The sequence below is a fragment of the Oncorhynchus clarkii genome, chromosome 19 (genome assembly GCF_045791955.1).
Source record: "Oncorhynchus clarkii lewisi isolate Uvic-CL-2024 chromosome 19, UVic_Ocla_1.0, whole genome shotgun sequence".
NCBI classification, from domain to species: Eukaryota; Metazoa; Chordata; class Actinopteri; order Salmoniformes; family Salmonidae; genus Oncorhynchus; species Oncorhynchus clarkii.
The window spans coordinates 57,077,183-57,096,828 of record NC_092165.1 but is presented as its reverse complement, the minus strand read 5'-3'; the positions used below and the strand labels follow the sequence as shown (position 1 = coordinate 57,096,828).

The window sequence follows — 19,646 nt, the reverse complement described above, 5'->3', positions numbered from 1 at the left end:
TGGCACACCCCTGGTTTTAGCAGGCTAACACTTCTGTCAGTTGGGGGACAAGGCAGTCGATGCCAGGGCTGGATGGTGCCCCGTTGCTCCATCAGTGACGAGCCCCAGAAGCCAAGCTCTGGAAATCTACAGCGTGTTTGAAGTCCATCCACCCAATGAAATGGTGTTATAGTATAGTACCCGGCTTCATTGTAAGCCGCCATGGTGCCATCTCTCTGTGGTCGCATAGGTTGGACAATTGGACCTCAGTCAATTCATTACTGTGGAACTGTACTGTAATATAGTGGAGATGAATGAAACCATCTGTCATCAGGGTCCAAGCACATCACATACCCAATCCTACAATAAAACATTCCACCCTCAGTGACCCTACCCCCCCCATCTTCATCATCCATTGTGTCAACTCCATGTATGCCTTTACCATTCATTCACTTAACTATGCTGAGTAATAAAAGATGACTATCACACGCATTCATGAGGACTCCATGAGAAATGTAGTATGCACACGTTTTTTTTTCCAGCTCTCTCTCGCTTTTAGTGTAAATGTTTTATTCCCTGGGTAGTTCTGTAGTAGAGAACATCTGATGATTTCTCCTGTGGCCGTTTCCCCACCAATGGGGAGCTCCTCTTCACTCGGTCTGATTGCACTCATTTGCACATGGAAAGACCTGGACGGAACAGCGTGCCGCGACTTAAAGAGGCCTTGCGACTGAGAGTGCTTGACGACGCCCTGCCACTCAGCTCCGGCAAATTTATGGCAGTGGAGTGGAAGTCTAAGAGGTGGAGAATTTACAGGAGCCGTACAAATAGAAATGCTAGTTACCATGGCAACTTGACGGGTACACCCTTCAAGCAACGTTGACTTAAATTAGTGTCTGATCTAGTAATTCTAATTCTATTTTTTTTATTTTTTTTTACCCCTTTTTCTCCCCCCATTTTGTGATATCCAATTGCTAGTTACTGTCTTGTCTCATTGCTTTCTCACTCAAGTACGGACTCGAGAGAGGCGAATGTCGAGAGCCATGCACAACCCAACCAAGCGCACTGCTACTTGTCACAATGCCCACATAATCCAGAAGCCAGCCTCACCAATGTGTCGGAGGAAACGGCGTACACCAGGCAACCGTGTCAGCATGCACTGCGCCCGGCCCGCCACAGGAGTCGCTAGTGTGCAATGGGACAAGGATATCCCTGCCGGCCAAACCCGGACAACGCTGGGCCAATTGTGCGCTGCCCCATGCGTCTCTCGGTCGCTGCCAGCTGCGACAGAGCCTGGACTCAAATCCAGAATCTCTAGTGGCAAAGCTAGCACTTAGACCACTGTGTCACTCGGGAGGCCAAGTAACTCAAATTCTATGCTCAGACCACGGCAACTTGACTGGTACAGTCATGGGTAAACTCAATATTGTCGCTGGTCCATCCATCACAAAAAGTTGACTTGAATGGTAATGTCCGTTCCAGTCATTCTAGTGATATGGCACAGACAAGGCTGTCAGTCAACTGGATCTGGGGATAGTGCAGTGAGGATCTCACCTGAGGTCGAGGGTGGCCCGAGACCAGACAGGCTAGCTCCAGGGTCTCTCCCTCCCGGATGGTGTAGACGCGTTCGGTATAGCGCTCCTCCTCGACGTTGCATGCATGGCCAGAATGGATGATTCGGACTGTAGGAGGTGCTGTTGACGAAGAAAATATCAAATAAATTAATGTCAGGTTCAATGAGAAACACAGATGTAACTGGTCATATCAATACTTTTCAATGAGGTGGAAAAGTGGTTTATATGACAATCGATGAAATATAAACACATCTGGAGACCTTTTTTTGGTGACAGGCTTTTGACACGACAGCGTCACGGTGGCTAATTATCTGTGAACAACTTCAACTAGCTAGCTAACAAACTAACTGTGGGGTAACAATTCAGATATGTAAAGTTAATTAGCTACTGCAATGCTCTTTGATAGCAAATGTAAATCTGGCTAGTCTTTTCACTAATGTTTACATTTCGATGTTTGTAATGTCTCCAATTTCCAAGTGTGTAGAAGGGGCACAATGTGTTGTGTGCGTCACAGTTTTCCATCTGGGTAGTTGTTGTTGCCAATGCTAGTTTCAAGTGCTAGTTCTGTTCAGGGGCAGAACGACAGATTTGTACCTTGTCAGCTCGGGGGTTTGAACTTGCAACCTTCCAGTTACTAGTCCAACGCTCTAACCACTAGGCTACCCTGCCGCCCCTGCCTACCCCAGCCGCCCCTGCCTACCCCAGCCAAACCCGGCCGATGCTGGGCCAATTGTGCTTCCGCCATCTGGGAGTCCCAATCAGGGCGATACAGCTTGGATTTAAACCAGGTACTGTAATGATGCCTCTTGCACTGAGATGCAGTGCCTTAGACCGCTGCGCCACTCGGGAGCTAAATCACTTTTATTCCAGCCTAGCAATAACACACCTGATTCAACTTATCAAACTAAATGAGTTGATAATCAAGTGTGCTATTGCTGGGTTGGTATAGAAGTCTGCTCACCCAGTAGATCAGGGATCAGTGGAGCAAGGTTGGCCACCGCTGGTATGGATTTCTTAATGTTCACCTGAAATTATGCTTTAGTAATAATAACCTACTTGTTACCACTCAGTTATCTATTTTTGTTTAGAGTAACATGTCTAATCTTTAAATACCAGTTAGCTTATTTGTACATTTTGAAGTGATGAAGTATTGATTCTTTGAAGTGAAGTCTTTAAAACTGTTTTTAATTGTTAAAATATTATGCAAAATGAAGTGTTGACTTGTGTCAATGTTGATTAATCACAATCCTGCAACAAAGAGGAGAAGGGGTTATGTCTGTAATGTGCCTTTGTGTTGTGTTCTCAAATCAACATTTCCTTTTTGTTGCAAGATCACCAATCTGTTTGATTTGATTGTCACTCTCTCTCAGTATATCAACTGTGGGAATCCATTTTTGCAGCTTATCATATGTCATGCATCTCCAATACAGTATGATGGAATTACTGGCCTTATGGGCATCTGTCATCTGAAGCAGAGCATGGCTAAACTCACACATTGAGAACATACAGCTCAACATGTAAACAATTTAAAATTATACCAGTAGACAACGTATATGAGGCAAACTATATACCACATTTTGTACATGCCTTTTAAGTGCTGACATAAAAAAAAAATGTGCAAATCCAACCCTTGTAATTTCGGTACAGTATGAAAATAAGGAGACGAGCATTACAGGTAACATTTTATGAGATTCATTTAATTTCATTAATTTTGGCAATGTTGCTAGCAAAATGATTGAAGTTCCCATAGACAGTACATGGTTGCTCTATGCATCACTAGATAAAACTAGAGACTGGGCTAACACAGCTAAACTTTTAGGTCAATAATATGCGTTTTTTCTTTTTTTTAATGTTGGCTTCAGAATCGTGAGAGAAATAGGAATTAGCTAGTTAGTTATACCTAGGTAGCTTACAAGGTTAGCTGACTTTTCTTAAAACCAACCTCATTGTGGAAAGCTACATGTCCCTCATGCTAGCCTTTACAGACAAATATCACTTCAGAAAAATATTAATATGGCCAGCATTGTAGTCCATTTCTGCTTTAGATCATCGTGAAATAACAGCGAAATGCTGTGAAAACCAACGCGCTGAGTTTTGTTGAAATGTTTTGCCCTCACGCACTGTTTACTCCTACCGCACTAATCTGCTGAGCACCTTTTGGAGCTCCGCCCTAGCAAGGCATTTGATTGGTTTGACGTGTTGAGAGGCGTCACTGATTTACACTGGGTTCTGACCCATCTTTAGATGATTTCTGACATGGAACTTCCTAGTTCGTGACGAGGCTACAGTCCATAAAACTAGCATGTAGAAACAGTGAAAGAAACAGAGGTATGGCTAAAGTCACAGTCCATATAACTAGGGCTATTAATTTATTTTTCTCCTGTTCAGGAAAAACGTCTGCCTCTGCTGATTCACACAATGTTACCCGGGTGCAGTTCCCTGCATCTCCCCGGCTGATGTAAAGCACAGACGATTTGAGAGGAGCAAGATATATACAATAAACCAAGGATATTATTCATCTTTAGAAACGAGAGATAAAAAAAAAAAAACGTATCTTATTAGACTTCACAAAGTTGTGCACGGGAGACCGATGAGCCGGGATGTTTCCAATATTGATCCCCCCCATATGAACAGCCAGAACTGAAGCCTTCAGTATCACAGAGCTGGAGCTTCAATGATATACTCATGAGTCATTCCCCCAAGTAGCTCTGAAATTAATGTAATTTTCTACTATTCTTATTGAGGTAGCCTCCTATCGTGCAGAGTAGAGTAGTTCATTGCAATGTGTTTGAAATGTGCTGTTTGAAATTAAAATAATGGATTTAATGTTGAGAATGTGTATTGGGAGGCCATAACGCAACATAAGAAAACTTTTTGAGCCGGGAAAATATGTTTCTACTGATATTGGGGGGGGGGGGGGGGGGGGGTTATGGTAATTAAAAAGCACAGGCCCAAAATAGCTAACGAGCTAAAGGTTAAGGCTGTTCCATCGGATTGCACAACAAAGGGAAAAACTTAAAGTATTGTACTTCCTGTGTGCCAGCTGCCTGCAATGTACCCTGACCTACTTTTCTATTGTCTATTTTTAGAGAATGAGTCTCTTCCCCCCTCCCCCACCCTCACATGACTCTGCTAATGTGGCCGTCCTGTGATGTCAGTCTTCTCTGTAGCATGCCTCACCAAAATATGGCCCCATAGGATGACAATGACGTGGGTACCCATTTTCTTGGTTCAGTGAGTAGCATATGTTCAGGGTTTAACATATGGAAACATGTCTCGTGTGGATTTGAATAGAATAAAACAACCTCGGAGAAAAGAGAGGCAAACAATTTGGACGTGTGTTCATGTAGCCTGCGTTCGCCCACATAAAAAAATTCTACAGATTACTATAGTACTTACTATAAAATTCTACAGAATGCTGTTGTAAACGTTAGTATACTGTAGAATACTATACTCCACACTGAAGTATCCCTCAATCGTGTAGTGCTTACTAAATAATTTTTATATCGATTGGCTGCTAGCTAGCTTTACTGCTAGCTGCTAGCTTCGTCAATGCTGTTTTGATTTGAGCTGTCCTTGGGGAGCTCATGCCGGGGATTTCCTCTGAGGTTCTCCCTCGATTGTGTAGTGCTTACTATATAATTGTGTAGTATGCTATACTCCACACTGTAGTATCCCTTGATTTATTTGACTAAAAACACAATACAACCACAAATGTGGATACAACGCATTTAGAGATTTGTTCGAGAATAACAAACAAACAAAAAATGTATTTAAAATGTATTTCCATTGTGGCCCAACAGCTAACCCACATGAAAAAAAATACTAGAGTTTACTATGGTCTAATTACTGTAGTATTACTAGATACTATAGTTTTCACTGTAGTGTTTTCGCAGACATGACTGAAGTATACTACAGTTTTTACTGTAGTGTTTTTGACGACTTGACTAGTATCCTGCATTATTTACTGTAATGTTTTTGCGGACATGACTGTAGTAACGTCTGCCGACTAGGGTTAACTAAAATGGCAAAACTACCACACTACACCAGTTACTGTTTACTGAGGAGAACACCTCAGTAGGAGAACACCTCAACCAGAACACAAGATACAACAGTTCCTGTTAAATGAGGAGAACACCTCAACCAGAACACAAGATACAACAGTTACTGTTTACTGAGGAGAACACCTCAACCAGAACATAAGACTCTACACCAGTTACTGTTTAATGAGGAGAACACCTCAACCAGAACACAATATACAACAGTTACTGTTTACTGAGGAGAACACCTCAACCAGAACATAAGACTCTACACCAGTTACTGTTTAATGAGGAGAACACCTCAACCAGAACATAAGACTCTACACCAGTTACTGTTTAATTAATGAAGGAGAACACCTCAACCCGAACATAAGACTCTACACCAATTACTGTTTAATGAGGAGAACACCTCAAACAGAACATAAGACTCTACACCAATTACTGTTAAATGAAGGAGAACACCTCAACCAGAACATAAGACTCTACAACAGTTACTGTTAAATGAAGGAGAACACCTCAACCAGAACGAACGTAAGATACAACAGTTACTGTTAAATGAAGGAGAACACCTCAACCAGAACATAAGACTCTACAACAGTTACTGTTAAATGAAGGAGAACACCTCAACCAGAACGAACGTAAGATACAACAGTTACTGTTTAATGAAGGAGAACACCTCAACCAGAACATAAGACTCTACACCAGTTCTAATCAAAATAAAATAGTATTTGTCACATGCACTGAATACAACAGGTTACAGTGAAATGCTTACTTACAAATCCTTAACCAACAATGCAGTTAAGAAAAATAAGTGTTAAGAAAGGATTTACTAAAATAAACTGAGGTAAAAAAATATGTAATTTAAAAACAAATAATTAAAGAGCACCAATAAAATAACAGTAGTGAGGCTATATACAGGAGGTACCGGTACAGAGTCAATGTGCGGGGGCACCGGTTAGTTGAGGTAATTGAGGCATGTACCGTACAAGTCAAAGGTTTGTACACACCTACTCATTCAAGGGTTTTTCTTTATTTTTACTATTTTCTAAATGTTATAATAATAGTAAATACATCAAAACTATTAAATAACACATATGGAATCATGTAGTGACCAAAAAAAGTTTTAAAAAATCAAAATATATTTTATATTTGAGATTCTTCAAAGTAGCCACCGTTTGCTTGATGACAGTTTTGCACACTCTCGGCATTCTCTCAACCAGAACATAAGACACACAGGTTTGTGACAGGCCACCCATTGAGTTGGGTCAACAGTTCTGAGCAATGCAACGGAGCCGACAACACACCTTCGCAAAAAATAAACAAAAATGCATTGCATCTAAACGTTAGTGATTCTAGGCCCATTAAAGGGAAACTGTACAAAGGCAGACATTTTTGTAATTTATTTATTTTTTACCCCTTTTTTCCTCCCAAATGTTGTGGTATCCAATTGGTAGTTACAGTCTTGTCTCATCGCTGCAACTCCCGTACAGACTCGGGAGAGGTGAAGGTCGAGAGCCGTGTGTACTCCGAAACGCAACCCAACCAACGTGCACTGCTTCTTGACAATGCCCACTTAACCCAGAAGCCAGCTGCACCAACGTGTAGGAGGAAAACACTGTACACCTGGCGACCGTGTCAGCGTGCATTGCGCTTGAACCGCCACAGGATTCACTAGTGCGCGATGGGACAAGGACATCCCTGCCGGGCCAAACCCTCCCCAAACCCTCCCCTAACCCGGACGACGCTGGGCCAATTGTGCCGCCCCATGGGTCTCCCGGTCGTGACAGAGCCTGGACTCGAACCCAGAATCTCTAGTGGACCACAGCGCCACTCAGGAGGCCCAAGAAAAAACAATGTTGTTTAAACCTTATAGGATTAGCTTGTTTGACAGAAATAACGCACATTAACAAGAGTACACCAAAATGGCTTTGATCTGTTACTTCCGCTATATAGCTTTCTGAAATACAACAGTGTTCAGCTGACCAAGTTCACAAGAGGACTAAGAACAAACAATAATGTTCTTCTGATGGTAGAAAATAAATAACAGTTAACCACTGCATTTACATAAACAGTATTTTTTAGAAATACAAATTACTTTACTTAATAAAGGGTCACTATTGGAGGGCACTGCCAATAAACTGCCTGGACCTCAAACCAGCAAAGCCTCTCCAAACAAACCAACTGAAAACAGAAGGACATTATTGCAGTGGTTTTACATAATGAACATCTTGAATATTGTCACGTGAATAAACTCAGTGATGGTCAAACTGAACACATACAATTCAGAACAGTCGACCACACTCCAAACATTTCTTCATGGACAGCATGGTCACAAAATGGTTAATCACAGAAATCAACCAACAGTAATGACTTACAGTCTATACACACAAAGGACCTTCCAGGTACAAAGCTCTCACGTGAGCATGACCAAGGGGTGCTTTCATACGTTTCTCTCCTCTTCTTCTTTGTGGTTTAACAGTGGTTGGCATCCAATATGCTGCATTACCACCCACAACTGGACTATAATATAAATCCATTATATTTGGTGATACAATCCATTCATTAAAAACCTACTCCCCCCTTCCACTACTTTGACCCCATCTGCTCCTGCACCATGCCAACAGCCTGGGAGAAGAGGACACCAACACCCAACACACCCTGTAAACCTTCTGAAGTCAAATCTTGTATACCCAAATACTTCTCTGCAGCTGCCACCACAACATCTATTTTCTGTGATTTGTGTTTCATCTCTGTGGGACAGTTGATAACCATTGCTATGAACACTAACAAGCCAACCTTACTGAAGCATAAAGTATATCACTCGTTGGCCTATCCCTCTGTTCTGGCACAGATCTACTACTCACAGGGATCCTCTCAGAATCCCAAACCATTGACCCATCCTCCTCTACTTTCTTCACTGCTTCAGCATATGACATCTTCTGCAGTCAATACTGCCATATCTTGGTAAATATACCAGGTTACTACAAAATACATTTGATTGATAGATAATCCATACTCCATGCAAAGCCAACCAAGTCTCCATTCAAGACAAGCCTCATGTCAACAACTGTCAATAATTTCCTGCCATGTATCATCTCCAGTACCTGAATCTAGAAAGACTCTTCGACTGAAGTGCATCTCTGCCTCCGCCTGCTCTTCACCCAGAGTTGCACAGTAGATAGGTATCACCATCACCATAACCTCAATCAGTCTTGTAACTGAAGAATGTGTGACAGACTAGGAACCAAAGTTTTGGTTAGTTTCCGTGGGCCCCCATTTTAGGGGAGGACATGCAGAAAATGTATAGAAGCACCCCTTGGTGTTCCGGCTTTGTACCTGGAAGATCATTTGTGTGTTTCGAATATAAGTTGTTGGGTTGTTTCTGTGAGCAACCATTTTGTGACCATGCTGTCTTGATTATTTGTATTTTATTTAACCTTTATTTAACTAGGCAAGTCAGTTAAGAACAAATTCTTATTAACAATGATGGCTTACCAGGGAACCGTGAATGAGCTTCCTTGTTCAGGGGCAGAACGACAGATCACCTTGTCAGCTCGGGGATTCAATCCAGCAACCTCTCAGCTACTGGCCCAACGATCTAACCACTAGGCTACCTGTCAAACAAGCAAACCTAATCCTCTAAGCTTTAAAAAATATTGTTTCTTTATATCTGCCTCTACTGTTTCCCTTTAATGGGCCTAGAACCTCTCTAAGTTTAGATGTTACAATTGTCATAAACATTTTTGCTATGTTGAGTTGTCTGGTCTGTTGCATTGCTCAGAACTGTTGAGCCAACTCAATAGGTGGCCTGTCACAAACCTGTGTGTCTCATGTTCTGGTTGAGGTGTTCTCCTCATTAAACAGTAACTATCGTAGTCTGGTAGTTTTAGCTAACCCTAGTCGGCAGGTGTTACTACATTATAAACTGGGTTGTTCAAGCCCCGAATGCTGTTTGGCTGAAAGCTATGGTATATCAGACTGTATACCACGTGTATGACAAAACATTTTTACTGCTCTAATTGCAGAGGTAACCAGTTTATAATAGCAATAAGGCACCTCAGGGGTTTGTGGTTTATTACCAATATACCACAGCTAAGGGCTGTATCCAGGCACTCCGTGTTGCATCTTGCATAAGAACAACACCTTAGGCGTGGCATATTGGCCATATACCACACCCTTACATTTACTACAGTCATGTTCGCAAATACACTACAGAACACTACCATCATATCTGCAAAAATACTACAATGAATACTATAGTATACTACAGTCATGTCTGCAAAAATACTACAGTAAATACTATAGTATACTACAGTCATGTCTCCAAAAACACTACAGTAAATACTATAGTATACCACAGTAATGTCTGCAAAAACACTACAATAAATACTATAGTATACTACAGTCATGTCTGCAAAAACACTACAGTAAATACTATAGTATACCACAGTAATGTCTGCAAAAACACTACAATAAATACTATAGTATAGTACAGTCATGTCTGCAAAAACACTACAGTAAATACTATAGTATACCACAGTAATGTCTGCAAAAACACTACAGTAAATACTATGCTAGGTTAAAAGACACATTTCAGTTGAATGCATTCAGTTGTGCAACTGACTAGGTATCCCCACTTTCCTTTTCCTTTATAGTACACTACAGTCATGTCCACAAAAACACTACAGTGTATATAAATATAGTAATACTACAGTATTTAGACCATAGTATTTTTTCATGTGGATCCAAATTGAATAACTTGGATTTAAAGGCTAGTGTTTTGAGCCAGCTCAAATGTTTTTCTTCTTTCCAAGTCTGACATTCTATCAGTGCCAAGCCGTCTGTGTGGGGTTCTGGGAAGGTTCAATCATTCAAGCAGCCAGAACATGATTGGCAGTTCACTTTTGGTGCAGTCATCATGGTATAAGACTTGCTGTCTATCTCACTATCTCTTGACTACAACCCATCTCTCTACCTCTGGCTACAACCCATCTCTCTACCTCTGGCTACAACCCATCTCTCTACCTCTGGCTACAACCCATCTCTCTACCTCTGGCTACAACCCATCTCTCTACCTCTGGCTACAACCCATCTCTCTACCTCTGACTACAACCCATCTCTCTACCTCTGGCTACAACCCATCTCTCTACCTCTGGCTACAACCCATCTCTCTACCTCTGACTACAACCCATCTCTCTACCTCTGACTACAACCCATCCCTCTACCTCTGACTACAACCCATCTCTCTACCTCTGACTGCAACCCATCATGGATACAGGAGAAGTTAAAAATATTTGAGGTCAAGGGATCCATGCGATGTCTTATTCATGAAGCTAGATCTGCATATGTCACTGAAACTTCAATACAGTAGCTAGATGAACTCTGCAGTAAATTGAAATTGAATGTCTGGACGAACAGCAACATCATCGCTGAACTGAATTGTGTTCATTTGCATATCAAATTCAGCTTTCAAAAGGATTTGTTTTCATTTAATTAAACACTGTCATTCGCATCTGTCATATTTTTGGTGGCGTAATTGTTGGACTCACTTCTCTGACATGAAGTGAACAGACATCTGAGTGTTTCAGAAGCAGCGGAGGGAGTGACAAACCAAGTACCAGAAGAATAATAGGGATAAACACAGTCACTCTACTCTAACTCTGCACAGTGGCAACCGAGTTGGCTAATGGTTATCACTTTGAGCTAGCTAGACCCAGGATGGCAGAAGTGGGACAGTACTACTGCTTCTCTAAAAAAATAACTAATACAGAAACCATTAACCAACGACAAACTTGTATGAGCAACAACCAGAAATACATGGGGATGGGAAATAGATCTACATATTTACAATGAATGACACAAATCACAGCTTTGTCAAAGCTAGCGAGTGTTTTAGCTGGACTGGGTCACAATGGGTCCACACACACACACGCACACACACACACACACACACACACACACACACACACACACACACACACACACACACACACACACACACACACACACACACACACACACACACACACACACACACACACACACACACACACACACACACACACACACACACACACACACACCTGAGCCACAGCCCCATTTGGACCTGCAATCCCCTTTTTACAGTGAGCTCCTCTCTATCTTCTCAATCACTCTAATCAACAGTGGGGCCAGGAGGATAATAGCCCTGATTGGATGAAGCGGCCCGCTGCCATTCCTGATAATCACTTAGATACACATGACAGGACAACTGCTTGGGGACTACGCCACATCCACCGGCTGCTCCTGCCACATGGGCCGACTGCGGTTCGGCTTAGCCTGCCAACCTGGCCTGTACTCCCTGGATCTCCTTCACCCACCACCCCCTAAACCAATCCATTACAACAGCATTCTGGGAGGAAGGGCAGAGTAGCAGAGCACAGATCCATATTATATCCCCTTTCCCTTAATGCTTTAATCTCTCCCACCCCCAGCTTTGGGAAAAGCTCCTGACCGTTTACCCAACAGCACATGGAGATGCTAAGTACGGAGAGGCGGGCCCACACGCTTGGTTTGCTCCTCGGGTTCCGGCACCATCGCTGGCTGGACAAGCCAAAGATGATTAGGAGGTATAGCTGGACCCGGCAGGCGGTGGCTGGGAGAGACCGTCTCTGAGTCTCATGATGTGTAATGGGAGAAAATGTGGTTGGGGAATGTGTGTACTGCTTGGAGGAGGCACCGCGGGGGAACCGCCTGATGGAATTCCCCCTCGTGCTTTGAAGTGGCAATTGAATAAGAGCAGCAAAATGACTCATTACGTTTCATTACAGAGCCGTTAATTCCATAGGGGTCATTACAGAGCCGTTAATTCCATAGGGGTTATTGTGCGGCTGAATGGAAGCTTGGCAAATCTTGTTTCCAGGGCCTGCATTATCTTCGCTGCTGGTCAATATGAGAGAGTCTTAATAAGCAAATCCATTGTAAAATAGGCTTAATGTCACAAGCAATTCATAACCCAGGGAAGTTTTATTTGAAATTCAAAATGCATCCAAGATCTCGGTAAGGAGGCAGGCAAGGTTGTTTTCCATTTGTCCCGTGCCTTGAACTTTGAGGAATGGAGAGGCTGAGCCAAATGAATGTAATATCCTGTCAAGCATACTGATGACAAAGCAGAACCTCCAGGGCTTTACTGTGTGACACAGAGTTCTCTCCCTTTTCTACATGCAAATACAAGCAGGTGAACGAACCGACGATAAGCTCCAGTGCATTCTTCAACCGCAATCACTCATTCTGAATCGACTCGTCCACTTTTGGCCCTGATTCAGAGAACTGTGCACTTCTCTCCTTGCACAATCCGCACCACAACTCATGTCTCCTTAGCTCCAGTAAGTTCAGATTCAGTCGGTGTAGAGTCGCCATCAGTCTACATGTGGATGTATGACCTAGCTCCAGGGGTGACAAGACTCCAGATGTTCTGAGAGCAGATTTTTATGTAACAGTCCAGAGGTTTTGGAGCCTTTACTGTAAGAGCACATTGTGATGATAAACATTTACCGGTCAAATGATGTCATCAACATGCAGTACTGTAGTGTAGACTAGAGGTCGATTATGATTTTTCAACGCCGATATCGATTATTGGAGGACCAACGGGCCGATACCGATTTTTTTATTTTTTTATTTGTAATAATGACAATTACAACAATACTGAATGAACACTTATTTTAAATTAATATAATACATCAATAAAATCAATTTAGCCTCAAGTAAATAATGAAACATGTTCAATATGGTTTAAATAATGCAAAAACAAAGTGTTGGAGAAGAAAGTAAAAGTGCAATATGTGCTATGTAAGAAAGCTAACGTTTCAGTTCCTTGCTCAGAACATGAGAACGTATGAAAGCTGGTGATTCCTTTTAACATGAGTCTTCAATATTCCCAGGTAAAAAGTTTTAGGTTGTAGTTATTATAGGAATTATAGGACTATTTCCCTCTATACCATTTGTATTCCATAAACTTTTGACTATTGGATGTTCTTATAGCCACTTTAGTATTGCCAGTGAAACAGTATAGCTTCCGTCCCTCTAGTTAGCGCGCGCTAACTAGCTAGCCATTTCACTTCGGTTACACCAGCCTCATCTCGGGAGTTGATAGGCTTGAAGTCATAAACAGCGCAATGTTTGACGCACAACGAAGAGCTGCTGGCAAAACGAAGGAAAGTGCTGTTTGAATGAATGTTTACGCGCCTGCTTCTGCCTACCACCGCTCAGTCAGATACTTGTATGCTTGTATGCTCAGTCGGATTATATGCAACGCAGGACATGATAGATAATATCTAGTAATATCATCAATCATGTGTAGTTAACTAGTGATTATGATTGATTGTTTTTTATAAGATAAGTTTAATGCTAGCTAGAAACTTACCTTGGCTTACTGCATTTGCGTAACAGGCAGTCTCCTTGTGGAGTGCAATGAGAGAGAGGCAGGTCGCTATTGCGTTGGACAAGTTAACTGTAAGATTGCAAGATTGGATCCCCCGAGCTGACAAAGTGAAAATCTGTCGTTCTGCCCCTGAACAAGGCAGTTAACCCACCGTTCCTAGCCCGTCATTGAAAATAAGAATGTGTTGTTAGCTGACTTGCCTAGTTAAATAAAGGTATTACAAATAAAAATAAATTAAAAAATTGGCAAATCGGCACCCAAAAATACAGATTTCCGATTGTTATGAAAACTTGAAATCGGCCCTAATTAATCGGCCATTCCGATTAATCGGTCGACCTCTAGTGTAGACTAATGATGTTATCAACAAGCAGTACTGTAGTGTAGACTAATGATGTTATCAATACGCAGTACTGTACTGTAGACTAATGATGTTATCAATACGCAGTACTGTAGTGTAGACTAATGATGTTATCAATATGCAGTACTGTAGTGTAGACTAATGATGTTATCAATATGCAGTACTGTAGTGTAGACTAATGATGTTATCAACATGCAGTACTGTAGTGTAGACTAATGATGTTATCAATATGCAGTACTGTAGTGTAGACTAATGATGTTATCAACATACTACAGTACTGTAGTGTAGACTAATGATGTTATCAACATACAGTACTGTAGTGTAGGCTACCTGATCCTTTCTCCCCAAGCGGCTGGAGCTTTCTATCCATTGCCACCTTGCTGGGAAATACATTTCTTTATTCGTGGTGCATCCAAGCTTTAAGCTGCCTTAGATGAGAAAATGGAGACATATTTACGTGGGGAAAGTTAAGAGTATAACATGACGACAGCAGGAATGATACTGCTTGGTGGTGCTAAGCAAGTATTTCCTGGAATGCACTGACAATAATCCATTCATAGTTTTTGAAGCACCATAAAGAGATTTAACCCAGTAGGAGTGTTGCAGTAGAATGTGTTTACTTGTCACACCGGTGGTTTTGTTGTTTATCCAACAGATTTCCGTTACTTCCATTAGTGTTTTGGAGACAAATACCAATACATTGGCCTTCTCTGACCTCGGTGGTTCAAATGATATCTATCGACAGCAACAAAAAAAACAGACACCCAGCATTAGCAATCTAACCACGCGCATCAAAATGTAATTGGGTGCATGGAATGTAGCACTGTAGACTAATGATGTTATCAATATGCAGTACTGTAGAGTAATGATGTTATCAACAAGCAGAACTGTAGTGTAGACTAATGATGTTATCAATATGCAGTACTGTAGTGTAGACTAATGATGTTATCAATATGCAGTACTGTAGACTAATGATGTTATCAACAAGCAGTACTGTAGTGTAGACTAATGATGTTATCAATATGCAGTACTGTAGTGTAAACTAATGTTATCAACAAGCAGTACTATAGTGTAGACTAATGATGTTATCAATATGCAGTACTGTAGTGTAGACTAATGATGTTATCAATATGCAGTACTGTAGACTAATGATGTTATCAATATGCAGTACTGTAGTGTAGACTAATGATGTTATGAGCATACAGTGTGTAGACCACGTTGTTTGTTAATACATACACTACCAGAGTACTGAATGTGGGTGTTTTGTGATAGAGATGTGAAATTAATGAATGGGTGGCCTATGACACAGCAATTTGAGAGTTCCTTCATCCTATTTGGTGCTGCAGCACCAGCTCTCTATCCGTCTATGTACCATAGGCAATATCACAACCATAATACATGTTCATTGCATCTTCAATATCTATTCACTTGTGAATAAGCTTGTTTCTGTTCTTATTTTCCCCCTAATAGAGCAATATTTGCCATTCCGTTGACGTTGTTGTGCCACTCTGCTTGTGCTTGCTATAGTCTTGCAGTGCTGTGGAGCACATAAAGTCATCAGAGCCTCATTAAGCCCATGCTGTCAGTAAACAAGGACCCAGCATGGTTATTTTCCCATCAACTGGGGGAAAAGGCTGACGTAGCAAAGATGTATTACCTTGTTAGAATTTGCTCACAGGAGAATGCTTGTAAATTCCATCTGTGCTCTTTGGGTTAGCGTGTGGAAGGTGTACGACTGACCGACAAGTAGGCCATTTACAACCCAGAGTCAATGGTCAGGAGAGGATGACTCTGGTCAGCTGTGAAAGCAGAAGTGGGTGTATTCAGTGAGGTGAAACAGCCAGGACTTTGCAGATAACCCTCCTGACCAACTCCAGATGATGCCAGGAGTATAGGCCTGTATAAGAATAATACAAAGCAGGGCTTTTTTTAAATAGTATTTTTTAAATCGGGCTACAATGAAAACCTTCTTTGATGTGACTATTGTTCATACGCTGACAGCTCAGCAAATCCCATAGGACTTGCAAGACACGAAGGAAACATTTCCAGGCATCACACAGCTCCTCGTCATACACAAACCAACGACCTGACTTTGACCTAACATTTGCCCCATGGTTATGGATGTGACTTCACAACCACACACTTGGAACGTCGCAGATCGGAATGTCATGAAAATAGCTGACGCAACTCCTTATTCTAATTTACATTGTCAGATAGGCATGTTTGTTGTAAATAATACACGTCTATATGATATCTATACATATCACATATATGTGAAAGTATACAACACTGTGCCCTGCTGAATGGCGCCCTGTCTGGGTCGGCCTCAGATTTATCCTTGTCGGTGCTAACGCAACACTCCAGTCCTCTGGGGGATATAGGACATGGAATAATTGGCTCAGTTGGAGGTGTTACGTGTTAAACGCCATCACACAGAACAGAGAGCAACTCATCACCGTCTCATTGGGGTGGCAGGTAGCCTAGTGGTTAGAGCGTTGGACTAGTAACCGAATGGTTGCAAGATCGAATCTCCGAGCTGACAAGGTAAAAATCTGTCGTTCTGCCCCTGAACAAGGGAGTTAACCCACCGTTCCTAGGCCATCATTGATAATAAGAAACAAATCTGACAGACCTCACAGAGAAGTTCCAATGTCAGGAGCTGTCACAGTGCCATCTCTTCTCAGCACACCATCAGATCCGACCCTTAGGCCTACCACCGTCAGATGAGATCCTGAGATCTACCACTGTCAGATCCTTAGGCCTACCACCGTCAGATCAGACCCTTAGTCCTACCACAGTCAGATCCTTAGTCCTACCACAGTCAGATCAGACCCTTAGGCCTACCACCGTCAGATCCTTAGGCCTACCACTGTCAGACCCTTAGGCCTACCACCGTCAGATCCTTAGGCCTACCACCGTCAGATCAGACCCTTAGTCCTACCACAGTCAGATCAGACCCTTAGTCCTACCACAGTCAGATCAGACCCTTAGGCCTACCACCAGTCAGATCCTTAGGCCTACCACCGTCAGATCCTTAGGCCTATCAGAGTCAGATCAGACCCTTAGGCTGTCAGACCCTTAGGCCTACCACCGCCAGATCAAATCCTTAGGCCTACCACCGTCAGACCCTTAGGCCTACCACCGTCAGATCAGACTCATCGGCCTACCAGCGTCAGAAGAGATCCTTAGGCCTACCAGCGTCAGATGAGATCCTTAGGCCTACCAGTGTCAGATGAGATCCTTAGGTCTACCACCGTCAGATGAGATCCTTAGGCCTACCACAGTCAGATCAGACCCTTAGTCATACCACAGTCAGATCAGACCCTTAGTCCTACCACAGTCAGATCAGACCCTTAGGCTGTCAGACCCTTAGGCCTACCACCGCCAGATCAAATCCTTAGGCCTACCACCGTCAGACCCTTAGGCCTACCACCGTCAGATCAGACTCATCGGCCTACCACCGTCAGATGAGCTCCTTAGGCCTACCACCGTCAGATGAGATCCTTAGGCCTACCACCGTCAGATGAGATCCTTAGGCCTACCAGCGCCAGATGAGATCCTTAGGCCTACCAGCGCCAGATCAGACCCTTAGTCCTACCACCGTCAGATCAGACCCTTAGTCCTACCACTGTCAGATGAGATCCTTAGGCCTACCACCGTCAGATGAGATCCTTAGGCCTACCACCGTCAGATGAGATCCTAAGGCCTACCACCATCAGATCAGACCCTTAAGCCTACCACTGTCAGATCCTTAGGCCTACCACCGTCAAATCCTTAGGCCTACCACCATCAGATGAGATCCTTAGACCTACCACCGTCAGAATAGACCCTTAGGCCTACCACCGTCAGATGAGATCCTTAGGCCTACCACCGTTAGATGAGATCCTTAGGCCTACCACCGTTAGATGAGATCCTTAGGCCTACCACCGTCAGATGAGATCCTTAGGCCTACCACCGTCAGATCAGACCCTTAAGCCTACCACTGTCAGATCCTTAAGCCTACCACTGTCAGATCCTTAGGCCTACCACCGTCAGATCCTTAGGCCTACCACCGTCAGATCCTTAGGCCTACCACCGTCAGATCCTTAGGCCTACCACTGTCAGATGAGATCCTTAGGCCTACCAGCGTCATATGAGATCCTTAGGCCTACCACCATCAGATCAGATCCTTAGGCCTACCACCGTTAGATGAGATCCATAGGCCTACCACTGTCAGATGAGATCCTAAGGCTACCACCGTCAGATCAGACCCTTAAGCCTACCACTGTCAGATCCTTAGGCCTACCACCGTCAGATCCTTAGGCCTACCACCGTCAGATCCTTAGGCCTACCACCGTCAGATGAGATCCTTAGGCCTACCAGCGTCATATGAGATCCTTAGGCCTACCACCGTCAGATCAGACCCTTAAGCCTACCACTGTCAGATCCTTAGGCCTACCACTGTCAGATCCTTAGGCCTACCACCGTCGGATCCTTAGGCCTACCAGCGTCATATGAGATCCTTAGGCCTACCACCATCAGATCAGATCCTTAGGCCTACCACCGTTAGATGAGATCCATAGGCCTACCACCGTCAGATGAGATCCTTAGGCCTACCACTGTCAGATGAGATCCTAAGGCTACCACCGTCAGATCAGACCCTTAAGCCTACCACTGTCAGATCCTTAGGCCTACCACCGTCAGATCCTTAGGCCTACCACCGTCAGATCCTTAGGCCTACCACCGTCAGATCAGACCCTTAGGACAACCCCCAACAGATCAGACCCTGCGTATGAATGCATCACAGTGCATGTGGGAGGAGGGTGTGTGTGTGTGTGTGTTTAAAGTTTCAATGTCACGCACACAAGTACAGTGAAATGCCTTTCTTGCAAGCTCTCAACCCGACAGTCCAGTAATCAATATCAATGTAGTAATACAAATAACATAAGGTAAAAGAAAAACACACTAAAAATAAGAATAAGAAATAAGAACAGGAGAAGTAAGGAAGCTATATACAGGGTCAGTTCCAGTACCAGATTTATACTGAACAAAAATATAAAACACATCATGCAACAATTTCTAAGATTTTACTGAGTTACATTTCATATAAGGTAATCAGTCAATTTAAATAAATTCATTAGGCCCTAATCTATGGATTTCACATGCCTGGGAATACAGATACGCATTTGTTGGTCACAGATACCTTACATGTCTAGGATCTTTTATTTCAGTTCATGAAACATGGGACCAACACTTAACATGTTGCGTTTATATTTTTGTTCAGTGTACAATGAGCA

At 42.8% G+C, this 19,646-nt stretch overlaps 1 protein-coding gene across 1 annotated transcript in view; it reads right to left on the bottom strand.

The window, feature by feature from the left end:
- Window positions 1–19,646, bottom strand: part of LOC139374364 (MAM domain-containing glycosylphosphatidylinositol anchor protein 2-like) — a 180,618-nt gene that overhangs the window by 124,441 nt on the left and 36,531 nt on the right. The window contains exon 2 of the mRNA XM_071115401.1: window positions 1,534–1,673. Coding sequence (XP_070971502.1) covers window positions 1,534–1,673 — 140 coding nt within the window. The remainder of the gene's footprint in view (window positions 1–1,533; window positions 1,674–19,646) is intronic.